Source organism: Ambystoma mexicanum, chromosome 3p, assembly GCF_040938575.1.
Source record: "Ambystoma mexicanum isolate Mex_15411 chromosome 3p, UKY_AmexF1_1, whole genome shotgun sequence".
Taxonomy (NCBI): Eukaryota; Metazoa; Chordata; class Amphibia; order Caudata; family Ambystomatidae; genus Ambystoma; species Ambystoma mexicanum.
In genome coordinates, this window is record NC_090925.1 from 930107059 (window position 1) to 930126303 (window position 19245).

The 19245-nt window shown below is 46.6% G+C and overlaps 1 protein-coding gene across 1 annotated transcript in view; it reads right to left on the minus strand.

The window, feature by feature from the left end:
• The window catches only part of ERGIC3 (ERGIC and golgi 3), an 834442-nt gene that overhangs the window by 256574 nt on the left and 558623 nt on the right, over positions 1–19245 (minus strand). Inside the window, exon 9 of the mRNA XM_069652225.1 lies at positions 2545–2641. Within this exon, the coding sequence (XP_069508326.1) occupies positions 2545–2641 (97 nt within the window). The remainder of the gene's footprint in view (positions 1–2544; positions 2642–19245) is intronic.

Consider the following 19245-nt stretch of genomic DNA (forward strand, 5'->3'; position numbering starts at 1 on the left):
CACTTAGGATGGTCATGGGTAATGTACTAACCAATAGGATCTATTAAATGTATTTTGTGTTTATATTCTCTATAGGTGGGAGCCAATAGGAAACATGGGATTAACATGTACTTGATATTTATAATATATTATAACTTCAATGTGGGCGGATCGAGACTTTTCAATTCTACGGAGCCGACCGACCCTGCAGGATGTAATTTGCATATATTAAAACTATCGTTCGTGCAAATTGTGCACTCCATTATTGCTTCTTTGGATTGATTTTTCCGATCGTTTTTTGCACTTACTGTACACGCTCTTCAGCACTCTGCTCTACCTTCCGTACTCGGACTCCCTCGGTCCATCTCCATAGCTTCTGACCTCACCTGAAAACCTTCTGCTCAATCTTGCATCAACGGGCCCTTTATAAAATCGTTCTTTCCTGTTTCTGTCCTTCGCGGCTCTCCCTCACCCCCCATTGGATCCTCACCCCACCTGACTCTAGGGTACAATCTCTACCTGCTATTCTCCTCTGCGTTGGGCCATTACAATGCAAGGTTATATCAACCCCTCTTTGAGCCTGCCCCCTGTCCATTCACTGCAGTTTGAGCTTTGATGGTAAAACTTGGTGTTGGTTCAGTGGTTTGCTCGCTCTGAGCCGTGGTTAGTTATTCAGTTTTTGTCTCTGTTTGACCAGCAATGGAATGTCAGTGTCTCTGGGTCATCAGCATTCTTCTATGATCCTCTTGGCTCTCCAGTTACCACATTGCATTGTGGTTTCAATGGACCTGCAAGACAGCAAAGAGAACTCGGGCCAGAATTGAGTTGCTCAGCATTGGGTGGTCACAGTGGTACCAGTGTAAACAAACAAGGCACATGAAGGGGGTTTCAGGGATTGGGTCATGTGACGAATCTAGGGTATTTGTCCCTTCTCCCAAAGGGGAGCCCCACCCTTCGAGGTTGGGGAGGTGAGTCCACTAAGCAAGACCCTGCCTAGGGATCTGGGCAAGTTGGACCTCACTCAGTGCGACTCCCCTCTTGGGGACAAGGATGGCCATTCCCACGAGGAACTACCTATGAGAGAAACGCTATCAGCTTATATGGGAATTAATTCCCAACTCTTTGGCTTTAGGCAATGCTGGATTTTGCCTAGCAAACAAAGAGAAACAAAATGCCCCTTTAAGAGTCAGTTGCAAACTATAAAGAGGCGAAGAACCCAACAAGAGGAAGAAAGAACCTTATGACGAGAAGCCTCTGACAAAGGAACGTCCTGGAGGGGGTGAAGGAACAAACGCTGCAGGGACGGGATCAAGAAGACTGTCCCGCTGGGTGGCGCGACCATGTGGTTCTTGTGGTGGGCTTGAAGCACACAAACACATGCTGATACCAAGCGCATCGGAAGGCACAAGTCCTCTGCACTGCCTATGTGCACATAGACAGGCAGGTCGAGAAACAGACGCTGAGAGAATGGAGAGCAAAAACCAGGAAAGACGCCTCAATGAAATGCCAAACCACGGAAACCAGCCCAATGCAGAAGAAGGTAGCAGAGTGGTCCAGTGAATTGGGAGGCAACTGGAAACAAGCTAAGTAATTAATTAAGTAAGTGAATGTGGGTTACAGGAGTGTTGTCAAGTATAAGGAATCACGAAGGCCTGCAGGGCCCCATAAGAAACACTGGGAATAGAATCTGGAGGATACAACTTATTACAGGAGAAAGCGCAAGAAAAGCATACAAGGAAGTGGGGAAGATATATGAGAAGGATCCCTATGTGTAAAGATGTTAAGACTTTAAAAGTATACCACAAATTACATCATCCCTTTAGGAGTGTGCAAGGAGGATTAAGGAACTTTTATTGACTTTAAATGAAAAGAAATATTTTTCATTGGAACTAAGAACACTACCCTGAGAAGAAGCAGACTGACTTCAGTCAACGAAAGTCTTAACCAGAAGCACAGTGCTCTGGTCTTTTAGGTAATTTTTCTCTAATGGTAGGGTCAGATAGAATTAGGTTTTGGAAAGAGGACACATTTTTGTTTTTTCAACGACTGGAGAGCACGAGTAATTTAGTTTCTTAAGCAGGGACAATCTCCTTAGCGATAGGGATAGGTGAAGCCTTTTCTTATTTTATTTATTTAAAAAAATGTGAAAATGTCCTTAAAGCGTCTGACTCTTTCTTCAGTTTTGCCACAGTCCCTTCCCAACGTACTTGCCTCACCTCTGGGGTAGGATAGGCTCTGACATACGCCCTTGTAGGTTGCCTACCCAAGGTCTGGAGGGATCCCCGTCTACCCTTGTCAGGGTCAAGCTTCTGTCTCACCACAGTGAGTGATAGGATGGTGGCATTAAAGGAAATTACAAGATCACCAGTATATTTAAGTATACTTTTGAGATTCAGCAACTGAATGTTATAATTCACACACAGTACAAGCTTTGAAAATCTGATATCCTGCATTCTATTTTAGTGTAGCTATCAATTTTGTGTTTTCTGCACTTAAAACATCCAAAATGCAGTGACTACCAACAAATTATATGCAATTCTTTTTTCACCCATTAAGACCAAATACCTTGCTCCGCAGTAACACTTGTCCCATCAAGAGGGTTCACAATCCCAGGATAATCACTTCCAAAGGAAAGATGCCGGATGAAATGGGTCATGTTGATCTGAAAGAAAATTATGCATGTAATTTTTCATCTTTCTAAGGTGAACAAAACAGTGTTTGGACTTGACTTAATGATGCAAAGCACAACAAGACAGATATTCTGTAAAATGGGTCTCTAAAGTGCATGGAATCAGGAAGCGTATACCATCAGCTGTTCAGTGCTTACCTTACAGTTCACGACTATGCAAAATAAAACATGCCTCAATTTGCCCCTGCTCGTACCATTACACAGAATGAACACAAATCGAGTGGAGGACACATTCTGATCATATAGTATGTCCAAGTGAACCTCCCTCTTGGAATGAATGGTGGTCTGGGGATGGGTTATGCCTCAAAAGCCTTGCTAACCTAAAGGCCGGAGACTTAAACTGAGCCCTTCTTGTTGAAGGTTAATGATTAAACCAATTCTCTGAGAAAAAAGAAAAAACAACTAATGCAGGATGTAGTTGCACTGGATGTCCAGACAGCAGGACCACTTCTAAATCTAACATCCAGCATAAGCAAGGGGAAGCAAAACTTTCAAGTGATCTCACATCATTAGCAAGCATCTAATTCTGTAGTTTTTAAATGAGTACCAGTGATATATTTAGTCTAGAAATGGGCAGCGGTCACAAAAGGCTGACATATGAAATGCTGCTATGAGTGGGGGAAGAGTAGTTCATAATTCAAACGTGCATAACAGTTTCATATTTGGGTGATTAAATTGGAGCAACAGACAGGCAGTCTTCAATGGGCCATTAATGGCCTGCAAGCCTGAGCCTAAGGAAGTCCCGAGCAATGCAAGGGCCTCGGCAAGGGTTAAGGGCCATTACCCACCCTTTATGCCCTGAACCCCCAGTAATCATTAGTCCCACCACTGGTGTGCTCTCCAGGGTGTGAATACTTTTGAAGATTTTATTTTATGGGAAATGGGCTCCATGTGTGTTGTGCATGCCCAATTTCCCATAAAAAACAAAGATGGCCAGCTCCCTGGGAAACAGATTGTGGTCCATGCTTCTCTCGTTCTTCGCAGAGTTTTCAACTCTCTAACCGTTCATCAAACTTGTAATGCAGGCTCTAACCTCCTGTAAATGCCACATTCCAAGCTTCTCTTTACAATGGATATGTTCTGGGCACTGTGCACAGAAACCTGGATATGCTCTGTCATGGTAAGCCCCATGTAAGGTTTCCTTTTTCCACCTGCAAAAGCTGTAATAGCGTTAGAGCTCTTAAAATCAAGCTCCAATGTGTGTGTGACCGTTGCCTTTGTTAGAGGCCTTTGACAAAAGACCACAAAACATGAGCCGCAGTCACCTAACACACAAAAGTGATCTCTGGCTCCAAGGCTTAATTAACTTCAACCTGGATTCTGGGAGACAAACGTGAATGCGGATAGTTCCCAAACAGCAAAGGTGACAACAACCTTGTTCAACAATGCCAAGGCCAGTTACATTGTACCAGGTTTTTCTCAAAGTCCAGTAAACAGCCTTGTCTTTCCCATCAGCCATTTTCTGAAGCACATCCAACATCCCCTTGCAGGAAATAAGGTTTCCCTTGTATGGCAGTAGGCAGTGCTATTGAAACAAATAACTGGTTTGTTCTTCTAAACTTGTATTAACATGGGAGTCAACACTCCTGTGGGGCTTTTGAAGGAATCAGCACCTTCATTTCAACTATGAAAACATGCACACTTCCTTTAGTGGACATATCAGCTTTTCACTGACTAGTTCGTTCTTCGCTTACTGTTTGCTATGACCTCTAGTTGGGTGTGACCTTTAGCTGACCTTGTACATAGCACCTTGTTGGATTACCACCCTATGGTACATCCTGCCGAGTCAGCTAGTGCATCTGCAGATCTGTTGGGCTATGTGCGTCAGGATCCTTTCCTTCTTACATACAAAATAAACCATAATGGAAAAGAAAAACAGTTTTATCAGCCATTAAACGCAAATTAACAGCATTACATTGAAACACATAAATGTGTTTGGGGGGGCAACAAGCTAAACAGTCTAGCCCAGTGTTGAAACACAGTGAACAATAGGCAGACCAAGAAAATCCTACCTAGCGTCTAAAAGACTTGGTAATCCACTGTTACGCCCACCACGCCACCTGTGAGAGGCAAGGGATCACCACATGATACAGTTCTGCAGTGCTGTTTGTCTCTAAGGAATCAGGACTAGTACTTAAGAGGTTTGCTCCAGCCCTCTATGGGGTAAGAAAAGCCCTTCGACACAACCTCTACACAAACACTTAATCTGGAGAGAAATACCTTACTGGCTGATTCTAAACCTAAAAGCCACATTTGGGAGCAGTCACCCACCCGCATGCTTGCATAACTTGCACAGACCCCTAGTGAAGAGGGAATTGTCCATCTATGAGAGGAGGGAGCGATGGAGAGGGGCTGAAGCAGCAGCCAGGTAGTGTGCAAGCACTCTTTCACGCAGATGCTAAAGAAGTGGAAGACGGCAGTTTGGTATCGTGATACAGCAAGTCTGCAGAAGTCTTCGACCATGGCAAGGTGGGAAACATGTAGTACAAAACGTCTGAGCCAATCAGATGCTTCTAATGATGCAAGCACAAATCCATATTGCCTCAATAACTAGCCTGTTGAAGGGATAAAAGGGGGTGGGGGTGTGGTGTGGGTGTGTGTGTGTGTGTGTGTATAGACAGTAGGCTGGAGGAAAGAGTTTGAAGATTGGAGGAGAGAGTGGAAGACAACTAGAGAGGAGGAGGTGGGTAAGAACAAACAGGAGGCGGGAAGTAACAGTGAGGAACAATTGGTCATGAAAGAGGAAGGTTCATTGAAGGAATTTTAAGGGGATGATAGGTCAGGCCTAGAGAAGTCTGTTGAGAGATGGCCTTTCCCAAGATGGCAGGTGCCAGATTAACAAAATGTTTGTATTGGTTACAGCCTCTCCCTAACTGTCATACATAGAGCAGTTGGCACCTACTCCACATTCCACATTCAGATCTCATATGACATCAGCATTCAGACAGAGAAGACAAGGGAGGACGAAAGTACTGCACATCTACCCCCCCTTATCAGAACTAAGAAAATGTGAACCCATTCAATACCATTCACGATAGAGGAATTACACCACTTCACTATCTCCAGGTGTTATGCTTCATACTACTGAGCGTCATCCCCCCCAGAGAATATATCCTCAACGAGTTCTCGCATGCCACCCAAACACAAGCCCCGGTGACAGCGGGACAATCTCAGCATCCCACCACCGCTCACGCCAAATCAAAATTAAGTAACAGACAATAGGGTGCCAACACAAAGTAAAAAGGATGCCCTGACCAAACCAACAAAACCCCACCTAAGCAACCCAACATCACGCCTACAGTGTGGGCAATCACCCAGACAGTGAGCACCTCACGTGCACTGGAAATTAAATTAACCTGCAGCAGGGACACCATGTCAGACCTGAAGCATACCGCAAGCTTCACAAATACACTATGTAAGCAAACACTCTCCTATGTGACCCTGGTGCACTCCATCTGATGCAGAATCTATACAAATAGTGTCCAAAACCACATTGCAAGAAAACAAACCCAAACAAATGGTGCCCAATACCTCATTACCTCCACAGAGTGCGGTACATAGGTAGTGCATAGCCCCGTAAATAAAAGCAACACTAAAAATCTGGCAAGTAACAACCTATCATAACCCACATTACAGCCCTCCCTGGGTCCTTGGTGTGCTAGGCCACGCAACCATGCAGTGGTCCACACTTCGTCCCATACATAAATAACAAGTACAGCATATAAGATTGACATGCACCCACACTTACGCAAAATGCAATAAGTATGTAATTCTAAACCTAGGTAACTGCAAGCATTATTATTCGCAGCTACAAGATCCTCCAACCCAATGTCGGTTTAATAGTTATTCATTCTGGAGAAATCATGTTAAGCAAATACGCACTGAAAACTGGAGCACAGTAGTAGCAGTACCCAACATAGCTTTGCAAATTACTCGTAAGTAAACAGAGGCCACGACAGACACTGACATTTTTAGAACAACTCACCCAAATAACTACTGGCACCACAACAATACATTAGTTATTTTTCATGTGGATGCCCTATGCAGACATAAGTATGTTGCATATTTCCAGCCCATCCTAAGGCCACCACAGCACAAACTGTGAGGCCCCACATCTCAATAAAATATCGAAAGCCTAAGCAATTCACTAGCATCCACGACAGTCATTAAGGAGCAAAATCTGTGAGACATTACCATTAACAGGAAGTCTTGCACAGCAGGAAGTGCGTGTTCAGTTTGGATAGAGCACCAAAACTGAAAGCAATTCATTGTGGGAAATCAATGCAGGGCCAATAAGTAACCTTGCTTTTTCTTTCCCCAAGTACTAGGTTCTCTTCCAAACGTGTTCCTCTAACGCAGTCAAAATCTTTCGTCTCCCTTTTCTGTCCAGAGTGGCATCCTCCTTTGCAGGGGGGCTGAAGCTAGGGAGCCTACCGCAACATTGCTTCGAGAGCACACAACACTGCACACAACACGGAGTACTAAGTTTGCTGACGTAATCATTACCATTCTGGAAGTGGAGCAGATAAAAGTTCTGTGACTCAGCATTGGGCCACCCACATCCTCACACCATGCTTAAACTACGCCTGTAAGCAACACGGCCTACAGAAGTGTAGCACTCCTTTCAATTTCCAAGGTCCCTCAAATACAGTTTTGCTACTTTGACTCGTATTCGCTTTGTTTCTTTTTCACCAGGGCCTACTCACTCTAATATACAACAGCTTTACCAAGGGGTGTTGCTAGGTCTGAAAAATATCTGGGGTTACGCTAATGTTGGGACTCAGGGATAGCTAGCCTTTTGGTGGTAGCTCCCGAGTTTCTACCCAGGGCTACAACCAAAAGACCTGGGGCTATAGCCCCGCCCCCCATGCCCCAACTAGTGACGCCTCTGGCTGTACCTTTGTCATAGACAGAAGTTTCTCACAGATGGGCAGCCACCGAAACCAGGCTATAGCAGGACTCTCGTCTACATATTGACAACTGGGGCAGGGTAGGCATTAGGTTGCGTTGCATCTTGAGTAACTTCAGTTCAGGCAGTCATGAGTATTAGTGAGGCTGGTTGTTAGCTACTCAAGTAGGAAAAGGGTACTTTGTTTCTTGGGAGGGTGGTGGATGTCATTAGGGCTTCCTCCCCCCCAGCACAGCACAAGCAGTAAGCAAAAAGCAGTAAATCCAGTAAAGCAGTAGTAGGTTCACTTGTCCCCAATATTGTTCAGTGTCCTTACCAATGATGACACGAGTCAGATGTACACAGGTTCTATGGACGTTTACTGATTTGGTTTTGCTGAATGGCAATGTCGTCAATTCTTTTTTTGCTGCTTTAATTTTTTTACCCCAAACAGCAGAGGGAGACCCCAATGTACCTTACCCCAACTTATCTACCCATTTGTGGCAACAAAACAAAATTAATGTGCCGAAAACGAATTCGGCTTAGTTGCCATTAGCTTAAAGTGGTTTACCAATCATCTTTATTGCTTACAGCACAGGTTAGATCAGCTCCAAAGTTCACAGGTCACAAGACTCGGGAATGTTAAGGAAGCATCCGTTGGCACACCCTCTCCTTCAGCCAGCCTCTCCCAAACTGTCATACATGGAACACTCAGCAATTAGCACTCACTCCTTATTCTACATTCAGAACTTTTATACATCTGCATTCTGTCAGAGAAGACAAGACAGGAAGGAAGCACAACACAAAGTCAAACGGCCTAGAGGTGTTCAAAGCAGACACAAAGCCTGGAATAGGATATCTTGGAGTGGGTGGAGCTACAAGCATGCAGCAAAGTGTCAAGTAGGTGCAGGTGAAGTCAGTGAACAGCAAAAAAAAGGAGATTGGAGATGATCCCTGTATACAAGCATGTAGCGGAACGTTTGGGGTAGAGAGAAGGTATGGTTTGCAACACCAAATAATCAGGACCCTGGAGAAGAACGGTGGTAAGGAGCCCAAATAGAAAGCCAGGAGGAGCACAGGTGAGACCTCCACTCTGCTTCCAACTTTGGACCAATGACAAAGTCTAGTCTTACCTAGAGGGGAAGCCGACACTTGACCACAGGGACTTGGAGGACTAACCCAATGTGCACAAGCCACCCATTGGTATTGCAAAGAAGGCACAAAGTTCAAGAAAGACCTCACAACCAGAGTGACGCCCAGGGCAGGGAAAACCCCCAAGGTGAAGGGGTAGTGGGCAGGGACGTCATTTAGAGGCTGCCAGAGGTGTCACCTTTTTTTTTTACAAATTACAAATTGAAGCTCCTTTTTGTTTCTAGAGTGGCTGGCTTTCTTGTTCAGGCATCTTTAAAAAACCGGGGGTTCCACAAGTTAACACTGAGCAGTGACCCTAAATAAGAAAGAATAGGAATGCAAAATAATTTGTCGTTCTGGAATTCTTAAATTCACAATGCAGAAAAAATCCTCTAAAAAGCATTTGGAGTAGAATAAGCATCCATTTTGGACTATGTATTTTGCTTTTCGCAAGTTGCAGTTCTAGCATGTTTTATTCTGCCGATACATATGGTGAACCATTCTTGTATTCTTAAGGATTTCAAACAGGCAATACACCTTCAATATTCTGAGTGATATACCACTCATAGCACACCCCTTCTCAAAATACCCCCAGGTCACAATGGACCAGGAATCAGGCAGGTTGGTAAAGGTAATATTTATTTAAAATTCAAATCAGACATGTTTTAATACATGGGGCAGCAATCACCAATGTGGTGACAATACAAAATAAGAAAGTAGGTAATGCAGTTGAATTCACTTTTAGCCACACAAAATACAAAACGCAGAGAAAAGAATAGTTTTGGCTTGTTGGAAGATAGCACTTGAGTTAAGATTTCTCCCTGCAAAATTATCAACTCACAAATAAGCAATTCTACACAGGTGTAAGTAAGCAGCAGGTATTCAGGAATAAAGAATAGTGTGCAGGGTTTGAATACAATTGTCCCTCCTCAAACAAGAGAGAAAAACGTTTTGGAAATGCTACACTTTTAAAATGACATTCGAAAATGGCTGAGCAAAACAATGAAAAGTGTGCAAAAATCCTTAAATTGATATAAATCTCTATGGGAGCAATACTCGGCGTCTGCGTCCTGCAACGATGACATCGATACGCTGTCCTCGAGGTCCTCCATCGAGCCGACGTCACCGGATGTTATAAGTAGGACGCATGACGCCCGTAGCCTCAGTTGTAGTTTTTTCCCCAGAACGTGTGGCACCAATCTTCTGCCAGTATGACCACAGAAAGCCTTGCGGAAAGGTAAGCTGCAATCGCATAAGAAATTCTGTAGCAGGGAAGGCAGGGAGGGAGCGATATGGAATACGTCGTTGGACCATCCCATCGAAAGAACGTTACCAGGTAAGAGAGTAACTTGTTCTTTGGGGGGATTGGGTCCTCCGACGTATTCCATATCTATGACAGACTCCCAAAGCAGTACCAACGAAGGAGGTGGGAAAAGAATTTAGAATATACAAATTTAGAATGCCCAATCAAATTGCAGAGTGAAGGCCAGATCCTGCCCATGGATAGAATCTAGGGAGTAGTGACATACAAAAGTATGGACCGAAGCCCAAGTGGCTGCCTCACAGATATTACAAATAGGAACACCCCTCTGCAGGGCAGTAGAGGCAGCCATACCCCTAGTCGAATGGGCCCGTAAGCCTACTGGAGGGTCCTTACCCGCCAGGTGGTAGCATTCAGAAATTGGCAAGATAATCCATCTAGACAAAGTCTGCTTAGTCGCAGCTTGTCCCAAACACCTTCCAGCGTAACCAATAAAGAGCTGATAGTCCACTCTGACCCGGGACATGCGTGAAATGTAGAAACTTAACTGCCCTTATGAAACACAGTGAAGGGTGGCTTAACAGACAGTGCCTGTAACTCACTCACTCTGCGAGCGGAAGTCACCACAACTAAAAACACAGTTTTCAGGGTTAACAGTCTCAAAGGACAAGAATGTAAAGTCTCAAACGGAGCACCCATTAGAAACTTGAGAACAAGGTTCAAATCCCACCCGGGCACCTGGAAGGGTGACAGAGGGAACACATTAGTGAGCCCTTTCAGAAACTGAGAACTTAAAGGGATTTTAAAATAAGAACACTCCTCAGACGAGCGCTTAAATATACACAGTGCTGCCAGGTAACCTTTAATGGTACCCACTTGCAGGCCCCTGTGGGCCACAGAAAGCAAAAAAGACAGAACTACAGGAATGTCACATGAAAAAGGATCCATATTCTCAACCCTGCACCAGTCGCAGAACTTTCTCCAACGGCAACGGTACAATGACTATGTTGCCGGCCGTCTGGCCGAAAGCAACACCTTCATCATGTTTTCATGGAGGTCCCAATCCTTATACCTCAACCTTTCAGAAGCCAAGTGTGAAGGTTGAGGGATCTGACCTCTGGATAGAGAACCTGACCCCCCCTCCTGTGAGAGCAGATCATCTCGGTAGGGAAGACGACGTGGAGGGCAGATAGACAAGTCGAGAAGGTCCAGGTACCACGTCTTCCGGGCCCAAGCCGGAGCAATGAGGATCATCCGGGAACCGAACCTCTGTAATCTCCGCAGCACTTGCGGGATGACAGGGACTGGGGGAAACACGTACAACAGTGGAAAGGACCACTCCACCACGAACGCGTCTCCTAAGGCTCCTCTTGGAGGAAATTCCCGCGAACAGAACCTTTCGCACTTCCGGTTGACACTGGAGGCGAAGAGATCCACTTGTGGGGTCCCCCAAAGGGCGAAGATCTCCAGGAGAATCTCCCGAGCCAGCTCCCGCTCGTGAGAGATCGCGCTCTGCCTGCTCAGAGCATCCGCCGTCTCGTTTGTCTCCGGCCAGATGAACTGCCGAGATCAAAATTTCCTGCTGGATGGCCCAGAACCAGAGCTTCATCGCCTCCCTGCACAGAGGAAGTGACCCTGCCCCCCCCCCTTTTTGTTGAGGTAGTGCATGGCCACTGTGTTGTCCATCAGAATCAGTACATTATTTCCTCGCACAGTCAGCAGAAAAGCCTTCAGGGCAAGCCCGACGGCCCTCAGCTCCAACAGATTGATATGGAGTCTGGACTCCGACGGAGACCAACGCCCGCTGTCTGTCAACTCGTTGGCATGAGCTCCCCATCCTGTGAGGGATGCGTCCGTCACGATCGTCACCTCCGCCAGGGTAGCCAAAATGGAGCCCCCTTCATCAGATTGCCTTCGACGGCCCACCACAGAAGGTCCTGGGCGACCAAGGGCAGCACCTGAACAGGGTCCGACATCCTGCTGGAGGACTGTGACCATTGCATCTTGAGAGCCCACTGCAAAGATCTCATCCGCAACCTGGCCTCTGGCACCAGAAGAATGCAGGATGCCATGAGGCCGAGCAACCTCAAGAACTCGAACGCCGGGAGACTCTGGGCGTGTTGAAACTTGCGCACCATCTGCAGAATGTGATGAGCCCTCACCTGGGGAGGGAAACACAGCCCCAGGGATGTGTCGAGCAATGCTATGTACTGGAGCCACTGTGTTGGCGTCAAGTGGGACTTCTTTAAATTGAGGGAGAAGACCAGCCTGTGAAGGGAGCCGCAGGTGACAGACAGATGATCCAGGACTTGCTCCGGAGAGCATGCCCTGATCAACCAATCGTCCAGGTAGGGGTAGACGTGAATCCCCCCTTTCCTGAGATACGCTGCCACCACCACCATGAGCTTGGTGAAAGCCCTTGGGGTGAAGGTCAAACCGAACGGCAGGACCCGAAACTGAAAGTGCGAGTCACCAACGGCGAACCTCAGGTACTTCTTGTGCTTGGGATGGATCGGCACATGAAAATAAACGTCCTTGAGGTCTAGAGACACCAACCAGTCCTGAAGTTGAAGGGCCTGGAGGACATGAGAGAGAGTAACCATCTTGAACTTGTCCTTCCTGAGGAGTTTGTTCAAACTGTGCAAGTCCATGATGGGTCTCAGACCCCGCCTTTCTTTGAAATAAAAAAATAAGGGGAATACCATCCCTTGTTCTTCTCCGCCACAGGCACCAGTTCTATGGCGCCTTTCTCCAGCAAGGATTTGATTTCCTGCGTAAGGAGCGGATCCGAACTCTTCAAAGAGAGATTCCCTGGTGGATTGTCGTGAGGCCTCGGCCGTAAAGGAAGACAGTAGCTGTGGGCTATGATCTCCAGAACCCACACATCTCAAGTAATGGCACGCCACTCTACAAGATGCTGTGCCAGCCTTCCCCCAACCGATGAAGCATGGGCCTCATGACTGAGCTGAAGCGGCTGCGGCAGTGCCTGAGGGCAAAGAGGCAGTGCTCGTGCGGCCTTGGCACCTCGAGTACCTTGTTTTCCACCTCTGGCACTCCTACGGTAGCCCCTTTGACTAGCAGCTCCTCTCGATTTAGTAAAGGACGAGTAATATCGAAAGGAACCTCCCCTCCATTTCTGTCCCCTATGACAAAAAGTCGGAGGTTGGCGGACTGCAGCGCCCAACGACTTTGCTGCATCTTTGGAGGTCTGCAACCTCTCAAGACTCTCGTCAGCCTTGCTGCCAAAAAGATGTTCACCATCAAAAGGCATTTTGAGGAGGCGGGCCTGCACATCAGGAGCAAAACCTGACTTCCGCAAACCTGCGTATTACGGTGCTCGCCGCCATGGTCCGGCTGACGCAATCAACCATGTCCAGACCCGACAGAACGGATTCACACATGGCATCCTTGCCATCCTGCACGATAGCAAGGAAACCATCCCGTTCCTCCCCTTCGGGAATATGATCAGCCGCTAGGGAAATACAGTTCCACAGAGAGTGCGTGAAATGAGACAAGGCACAAACGGAGTTGGCAGCCTGAAGCGTCATACCCCCAGAAGAAAATATCTTCTTTGCCCAACCGTCAAAACGTTTGTCGTCCCTATCAGGAGGGATGGTAGGGTACGACGCCTGCTTTGCGGGGGCCATAGCCGCCTGCACCACCAAACTTTCTGGAGTGTAGTGCATGGTCAAGTAGCAGGGGTCACCACTTGCTGGGCGATATTTCTTCGGCAAGGACTTGCTCACTGCCGGGAGACTCTCCGGAGAAGTCAAAGCCGCAGCCACCCTTCTCTGTAAGGCAATATGGAATGGCAGCACCGGGTCAGTTGGTGGATCATGGTCCAGCATATTAGCCAGGTCATCCGGCTTAAAATCCCCAGGCGGGGCAGACCACCCCAGGTAATCCGTGACCCTCGACATCAGGTGCCGATAAGAGGAGTCGGCATGCATGCCAGGCTCAGGCCTACCAAATTCCACCTCTGGAGAGGTGTCGAGCCCACTGGCATCATGCAATGACTGGCGCAGGTCCTCAAGCTGGCTATGACCAGAAACAATGTCATCAGGGACCTCTGCAGGAACCACACCTTCCTCAGACCCCTCATCCACATCAGAAATATAAGCCAGAGGCTGGAAAGAGGGAACCGAAAAAGGTACAAAGACATGTTTTGCCTTAGCCAGAGCCTTTCTAGGGGGTTCCCCCATACCACGAGGCATCCCCGACAAAGCCGCCTTGAAAGGCGTCGATGGATTCGGCGTCCACGTGGAGCGTGGCGCCGATAGCCTTGACGGCGTCGACACAGGCCTCGAGGGCGGAGCCCCGAGCGTGTCTCTCGACAGCCTGGGCACCGGTGGCGTCGACGACTTCCTTGGAGGCGGGGCTTCGAGAGAGTCCGTCGACGACATTGGCGCCGCCGGCGTCAATGTCTTCCTCGAAGACTTCACAGGTACTCGCGCTCTCGATGGCGTCGAGGACCGGGACCTGGAACGGGCATGTCTAGAGCGACCATCCTTGTCCGACCGGGACCTTGAAGGCGCCCGGTGGTCGCGACGACTGCTCGAGCCCGGAGGCGGACGAGCGGTATCTCTAGCACAGCCACGACTGGCGTCCTCAGATGGCATGGACGGACCGGAGCCCTGCGATTGAAAAATAACCAACATCTCCTTTCGGAAGGAATCCCATTCCTCAGGAGTGGAATGCTCGTTGGGACAAGCAACCCGACGACGGGGGGAGTCCTCGTAAGAGGACGGGGAAGGTGACCGGCGCTTCCTGGAGTGCCTCGAAGAGGCAGAGGAATGGCGGGACCGACTCCCAGACCGAGAACCCCCGGACTCATGACGATGCGGAGAGTCCCCCCTCGAGTCGTCTGTCAAAAGACCAGTGAAACGCGACTTCCGGGGCTTGGCCACCTTACCGACCCACAGCTTCTTCTTAAGCTCCCGCAAGGCCTTCGATGTGAGCGATTGGCAGTCGACACAGTCGTCCGTATCATGGTCCTCCCCGAGGCATCAGAGGCAAGCGGCTTGCATATCCGTTACCGACATCTTGGACCCACACACCCAACACTTCTTAAACCCGGACCGCGGGGTGGAAGAAGCTGAAGACATCATGCTTACAAGTAGCAACGAAGAAACAGGTTCGAAGAACCGAAAGAACAGGATTCAGTAGAACCGAGGCGCGCCGAGATCTCTGAAGTGAACACGTTTGCGGAAAAAACGGAACTGAGGCTACGGGCGTCCTGCGTCCTACATATAACATCCGGTGACGTCGGCTCGACGGAGGCCCTCGAGGACAGCGTATCGTCATCATCGACGCAGGACGCAGAAAGATTTTCCGAAGCAGCACAGCTGTGGTGATTACCGTCATAGATATGGAATACGTTGGGGGACCCAATCCCCTCGAACGGAAGTTTGGAAATACTTTAAATTGAAATTCACACGTGTAAAACGTTTGCAAAAATGCGAATTCCCACCTAATTTTCACTAAACGGTTTTTAAGAAAAACGGGTCAAATATACTGTTTTTGGATGGGGATGTAGCTAAAGGTCTTAGCTATTAAATTGAGGAAGTTATGCAAGTTTGAATGAGAGGTGTTTTTAGAAATATAGAATAGAGAAAAACAGAAAATCGGTTTTAAAATGACAGGTTGATTTTATTTAAACTATATTTAATAGCTAAGAAAAAGAAGAATGCCACCCGTGAATCTCCACAGTTACACATTGCCGCTGTTAACCCTTCATGTGGCAGATACCCCGTTTTCTTTGTGGGAATTACTTTATTTAATCCAAATCACTAATGTCTATGGTCTAGTAAAACAGAAATGAAGAGAAATCAGCGCTAACATTCGGAATCACAAATAGAGTTGCAATAATGGTTCTGACAGTATTATACATTCTTAAGTTAAAGATGGGATAGGACAGGGCAAGGCAAATATACTTTGGTTTACTATGATTCCTAGTGATACTTAGAGTCTACTTTAAATTAGGATTTTGGACCGTCAAGGCATCTGGTCATCACAGACCGGGTCGAAGGACAGCAGGGCGCATCTGGTGGAATTGGATCAGCGGACTGGCACTTCTGGTTGCTGGACACTCTAGATCAGTGTGATGGCGGGTTTCAGCAGGCACGCCTTAATGTTAGCAAGCCAAACTGAATCAAAATGTCTTCCCTTAGGTTTTGGGATTGCCACGGGGGGGGGGGGGGGGGTGTGTGTCTGTGTGTGTGTGTGTGTATGGCAGAAAGGGCCGTCATGTTTTATGATGTGACTGGGAAACCTCCGCTATATTATAGGGACCAAAACTTAGCTTTCCCACAAATACATATTTATATAATTATGCCATCTGAGAAAATGAGATAAATAAATTACATATTTCGTGGGTCACATTTACAACCAACTCCCAAGTCGGTGGGACCTGGCCTTGTCTTTATATTGAATTTTGGCAATTTTAATCATAAAGGTTTGGCCTAACAATTCCTAATTCGGTACATATATGTGCAATCACCCCTAGAACATGGGTACACAATATTAGATTTGCAGCATTAATAGTTTCTGCGCAATTAGTCATTTTTCATAACTTCAGTACCTTACGCAGTAAGAAATCCTTCCAAGTCTTCAAATGGCTAGCATAAGTTCAGATTTATATGTATGTACTTTTCATTCGTTTACTTATTTGTGCTGCCAAGTTAAATATCTTGAAGTTCAGTGGCAAATAAGCATTTTAAATCCAAAAATCACAAGTCCGTTTTTTTGTACTTCCTTCACAAGTGTGAGCAAATGGCAAGTCCTTTGAAGTTCAATGAGAGGCCCCTCCGTGGAGAGTGGAACATCCTGCCCATCCCCTGGAAGGATAAGTGTTCAAGCCTGCCAATGTCTTCTCCTGGGGCAAAGACGAATGTCCAATGAGGTCCTTTGTCATGAGTATGCAAGGCCTCGCCACAGCAATTAGCCTTTCCTGCTAGCAGTGAAGTGTCAACCTTTTCCAGGCTACAGACTGTCAAAGCAGAATTGTTTTTTAAAAATAGTTAATTAACTCAAGACTGGGTTTAACTCAGTTTCACCTAAATCTCTCATTTAAGCATATAAAATAAACACAGTTTATAGGTGGATTTTTACATTAGCAATCCTTTGACATTTGACTGAGTTCTTTTAAATCTGATTTTCCTATGCAGTACATACACAATTTATTCAGCATTAGGTATTCCCTTGAGTGCTGGGATTGTTTGCAGTCTGGATACATGTATCCAGCCTTTGTTTGGAGTTTCTCTCTGCACAGCTAATTGTTACTTGTTGCAATTTTAGCAACGTTACCCCCCCCCACCCCTGTGGAAGATGAAAACAAGGGTTCCTGGGCTGCTTTTTCAATTGAATATATTTTATAGAGCTGTCAGTCAATGAGGCCCAGTTCCTCTGAGCCACACTGGATGATCCTGGGCATTGCAGTACCCTTTTAATCTCAATGATTCAATTGAAATGAATGGGTCTAGCGCCAAAACGGCACTTTTTAAGGTTGCAAAGCTAACATTCTAAAAGGCATTTACGGTTTTCAGCACAATTCTGCTGCTTTGCTCCATGTTGAATGTGGCAGAGCCCACTGGCATGCTCCTGCAGTGATAACTCTGTTTTCACCCCCCTTGACTCTATGTGGCAGGGTGTGCAGCTTTTTCTGGCTGTGACCCAAACACAGTTTTGAAGATTTGGGCGTGCACAGGAGTCAGCGCATCCATTTTGGGCTGTTTCTTTTACCATTTGTAAAGTGATGCATTGGGGCACGTTAGAATGGGTAAAAATATACCACGGTATGAAATGTATATCACGTTAGTGATATTGTAACCATATTTTTAATAGTGTTCTTAGAAACAATGCTATGTGATGCCACTTCCTGTTTTGTCAAGGGGTAAACAGTCGTGTTCCATTGATTCTCGTGATGTCACTTCAGGGTGGGGTCAAATTACAACATTTCCTGTGATGTCAATGGTCATGTGATGTCACTTGCGCTACCCCAGGCATTTTGGTGAAGTGACATCCCTGGCAGTGGGGAGACATGAGACATTTCTTTTGATTGGTGTTCCCTTTATAGTTTCACCCACTTTGGCCCAATCCTATAAATGAAACAACTTCTGGTGTTGTGCCTTTTTGTGACAACCACTCTGCTCCAAGAAAGTTGTGTTGACTCAACTTTTTTTTTTTTTTTTAACACATACTCTTAGATGTTACTGTTCGCTTGAAAAAGTCAATAGTTTGCCTCTGAAAATCAATGGAAAACACTTTCAAACTTTTCCAAAGAAGCCACCGCCTGGATCACCACCTTATAAGGGTCATGAAAGTGTTCACGGACAATGTCAATGCCCCTCCAGCACCTATCCTTTGCAGGGTCCCCAAAGGATCATGCATATCACCTACCTTATACAACATCTTCACCAGGTCCCTCTTTGACATCCTCGACTCCATCAGCATAACTTGCACCAACTTTGCAGACCATACACAAATCATCCTACCCCTCTTTGGCAACAGGTGACACCAACACGCTTGACCATGCCTACAACACCATCCAATTATGGATGGCAGCCAACTTCCTGTGCCTAAGTAGGTAAAAAATAGAAATCTTGTTGATTGGCCTTCCCACAGTGCTCAACAAGGTCGACCATCAATACAGAGACTTCAAAATTGACAGCACCATGATTCCCATCTCTACATCAGTTAAGACATTAGGAGTTCACCTAGACACAACCCTCTCTATGACCCACCAAGGGAAAGCAATTGCCTCCTCCACGGCCTACACATCTAAGCTAATAACTGCCTCTAGACCCTGCTCTGCCCCACAGCTGCCTCACCATAGCACGCGCTGTTATTGACGCTAGGTTGGATTACTGCAATGTCCTAGTCGCAGGACCCTCATCTCAAAACTTACTAAAGCTTCAAATCATCAAAAACAATGCTCTTCGAGCAGCCCTCAACATTCCCAAACGGGCTCACAACTCTGCAGCCAGGAAAGCAGCCCACTGGCTGCTCGTCCATGAATGAACCATCTTCAAGACCATGTCCATCACTCACAAATGTATGTCAAACACAGCACCCCCCCTACCTCTCTCAGAAATTCACTAAAGCGCCGTCGTCAAGACCAACCAGATTTATGTATGCAAATGCACAAAAGCGGGAGGCTCCAGCTTTCCATCCATCGCATCCAACCAATGGACCTCCCCCTCCCACCTTCGCTGAGAGCAGAGCCCTCCTACTGGGCCTTCAGGAAATCTCTGAAAACCTGTTATTTGCATAACAACCCCATCCCACAACACGCTGCTC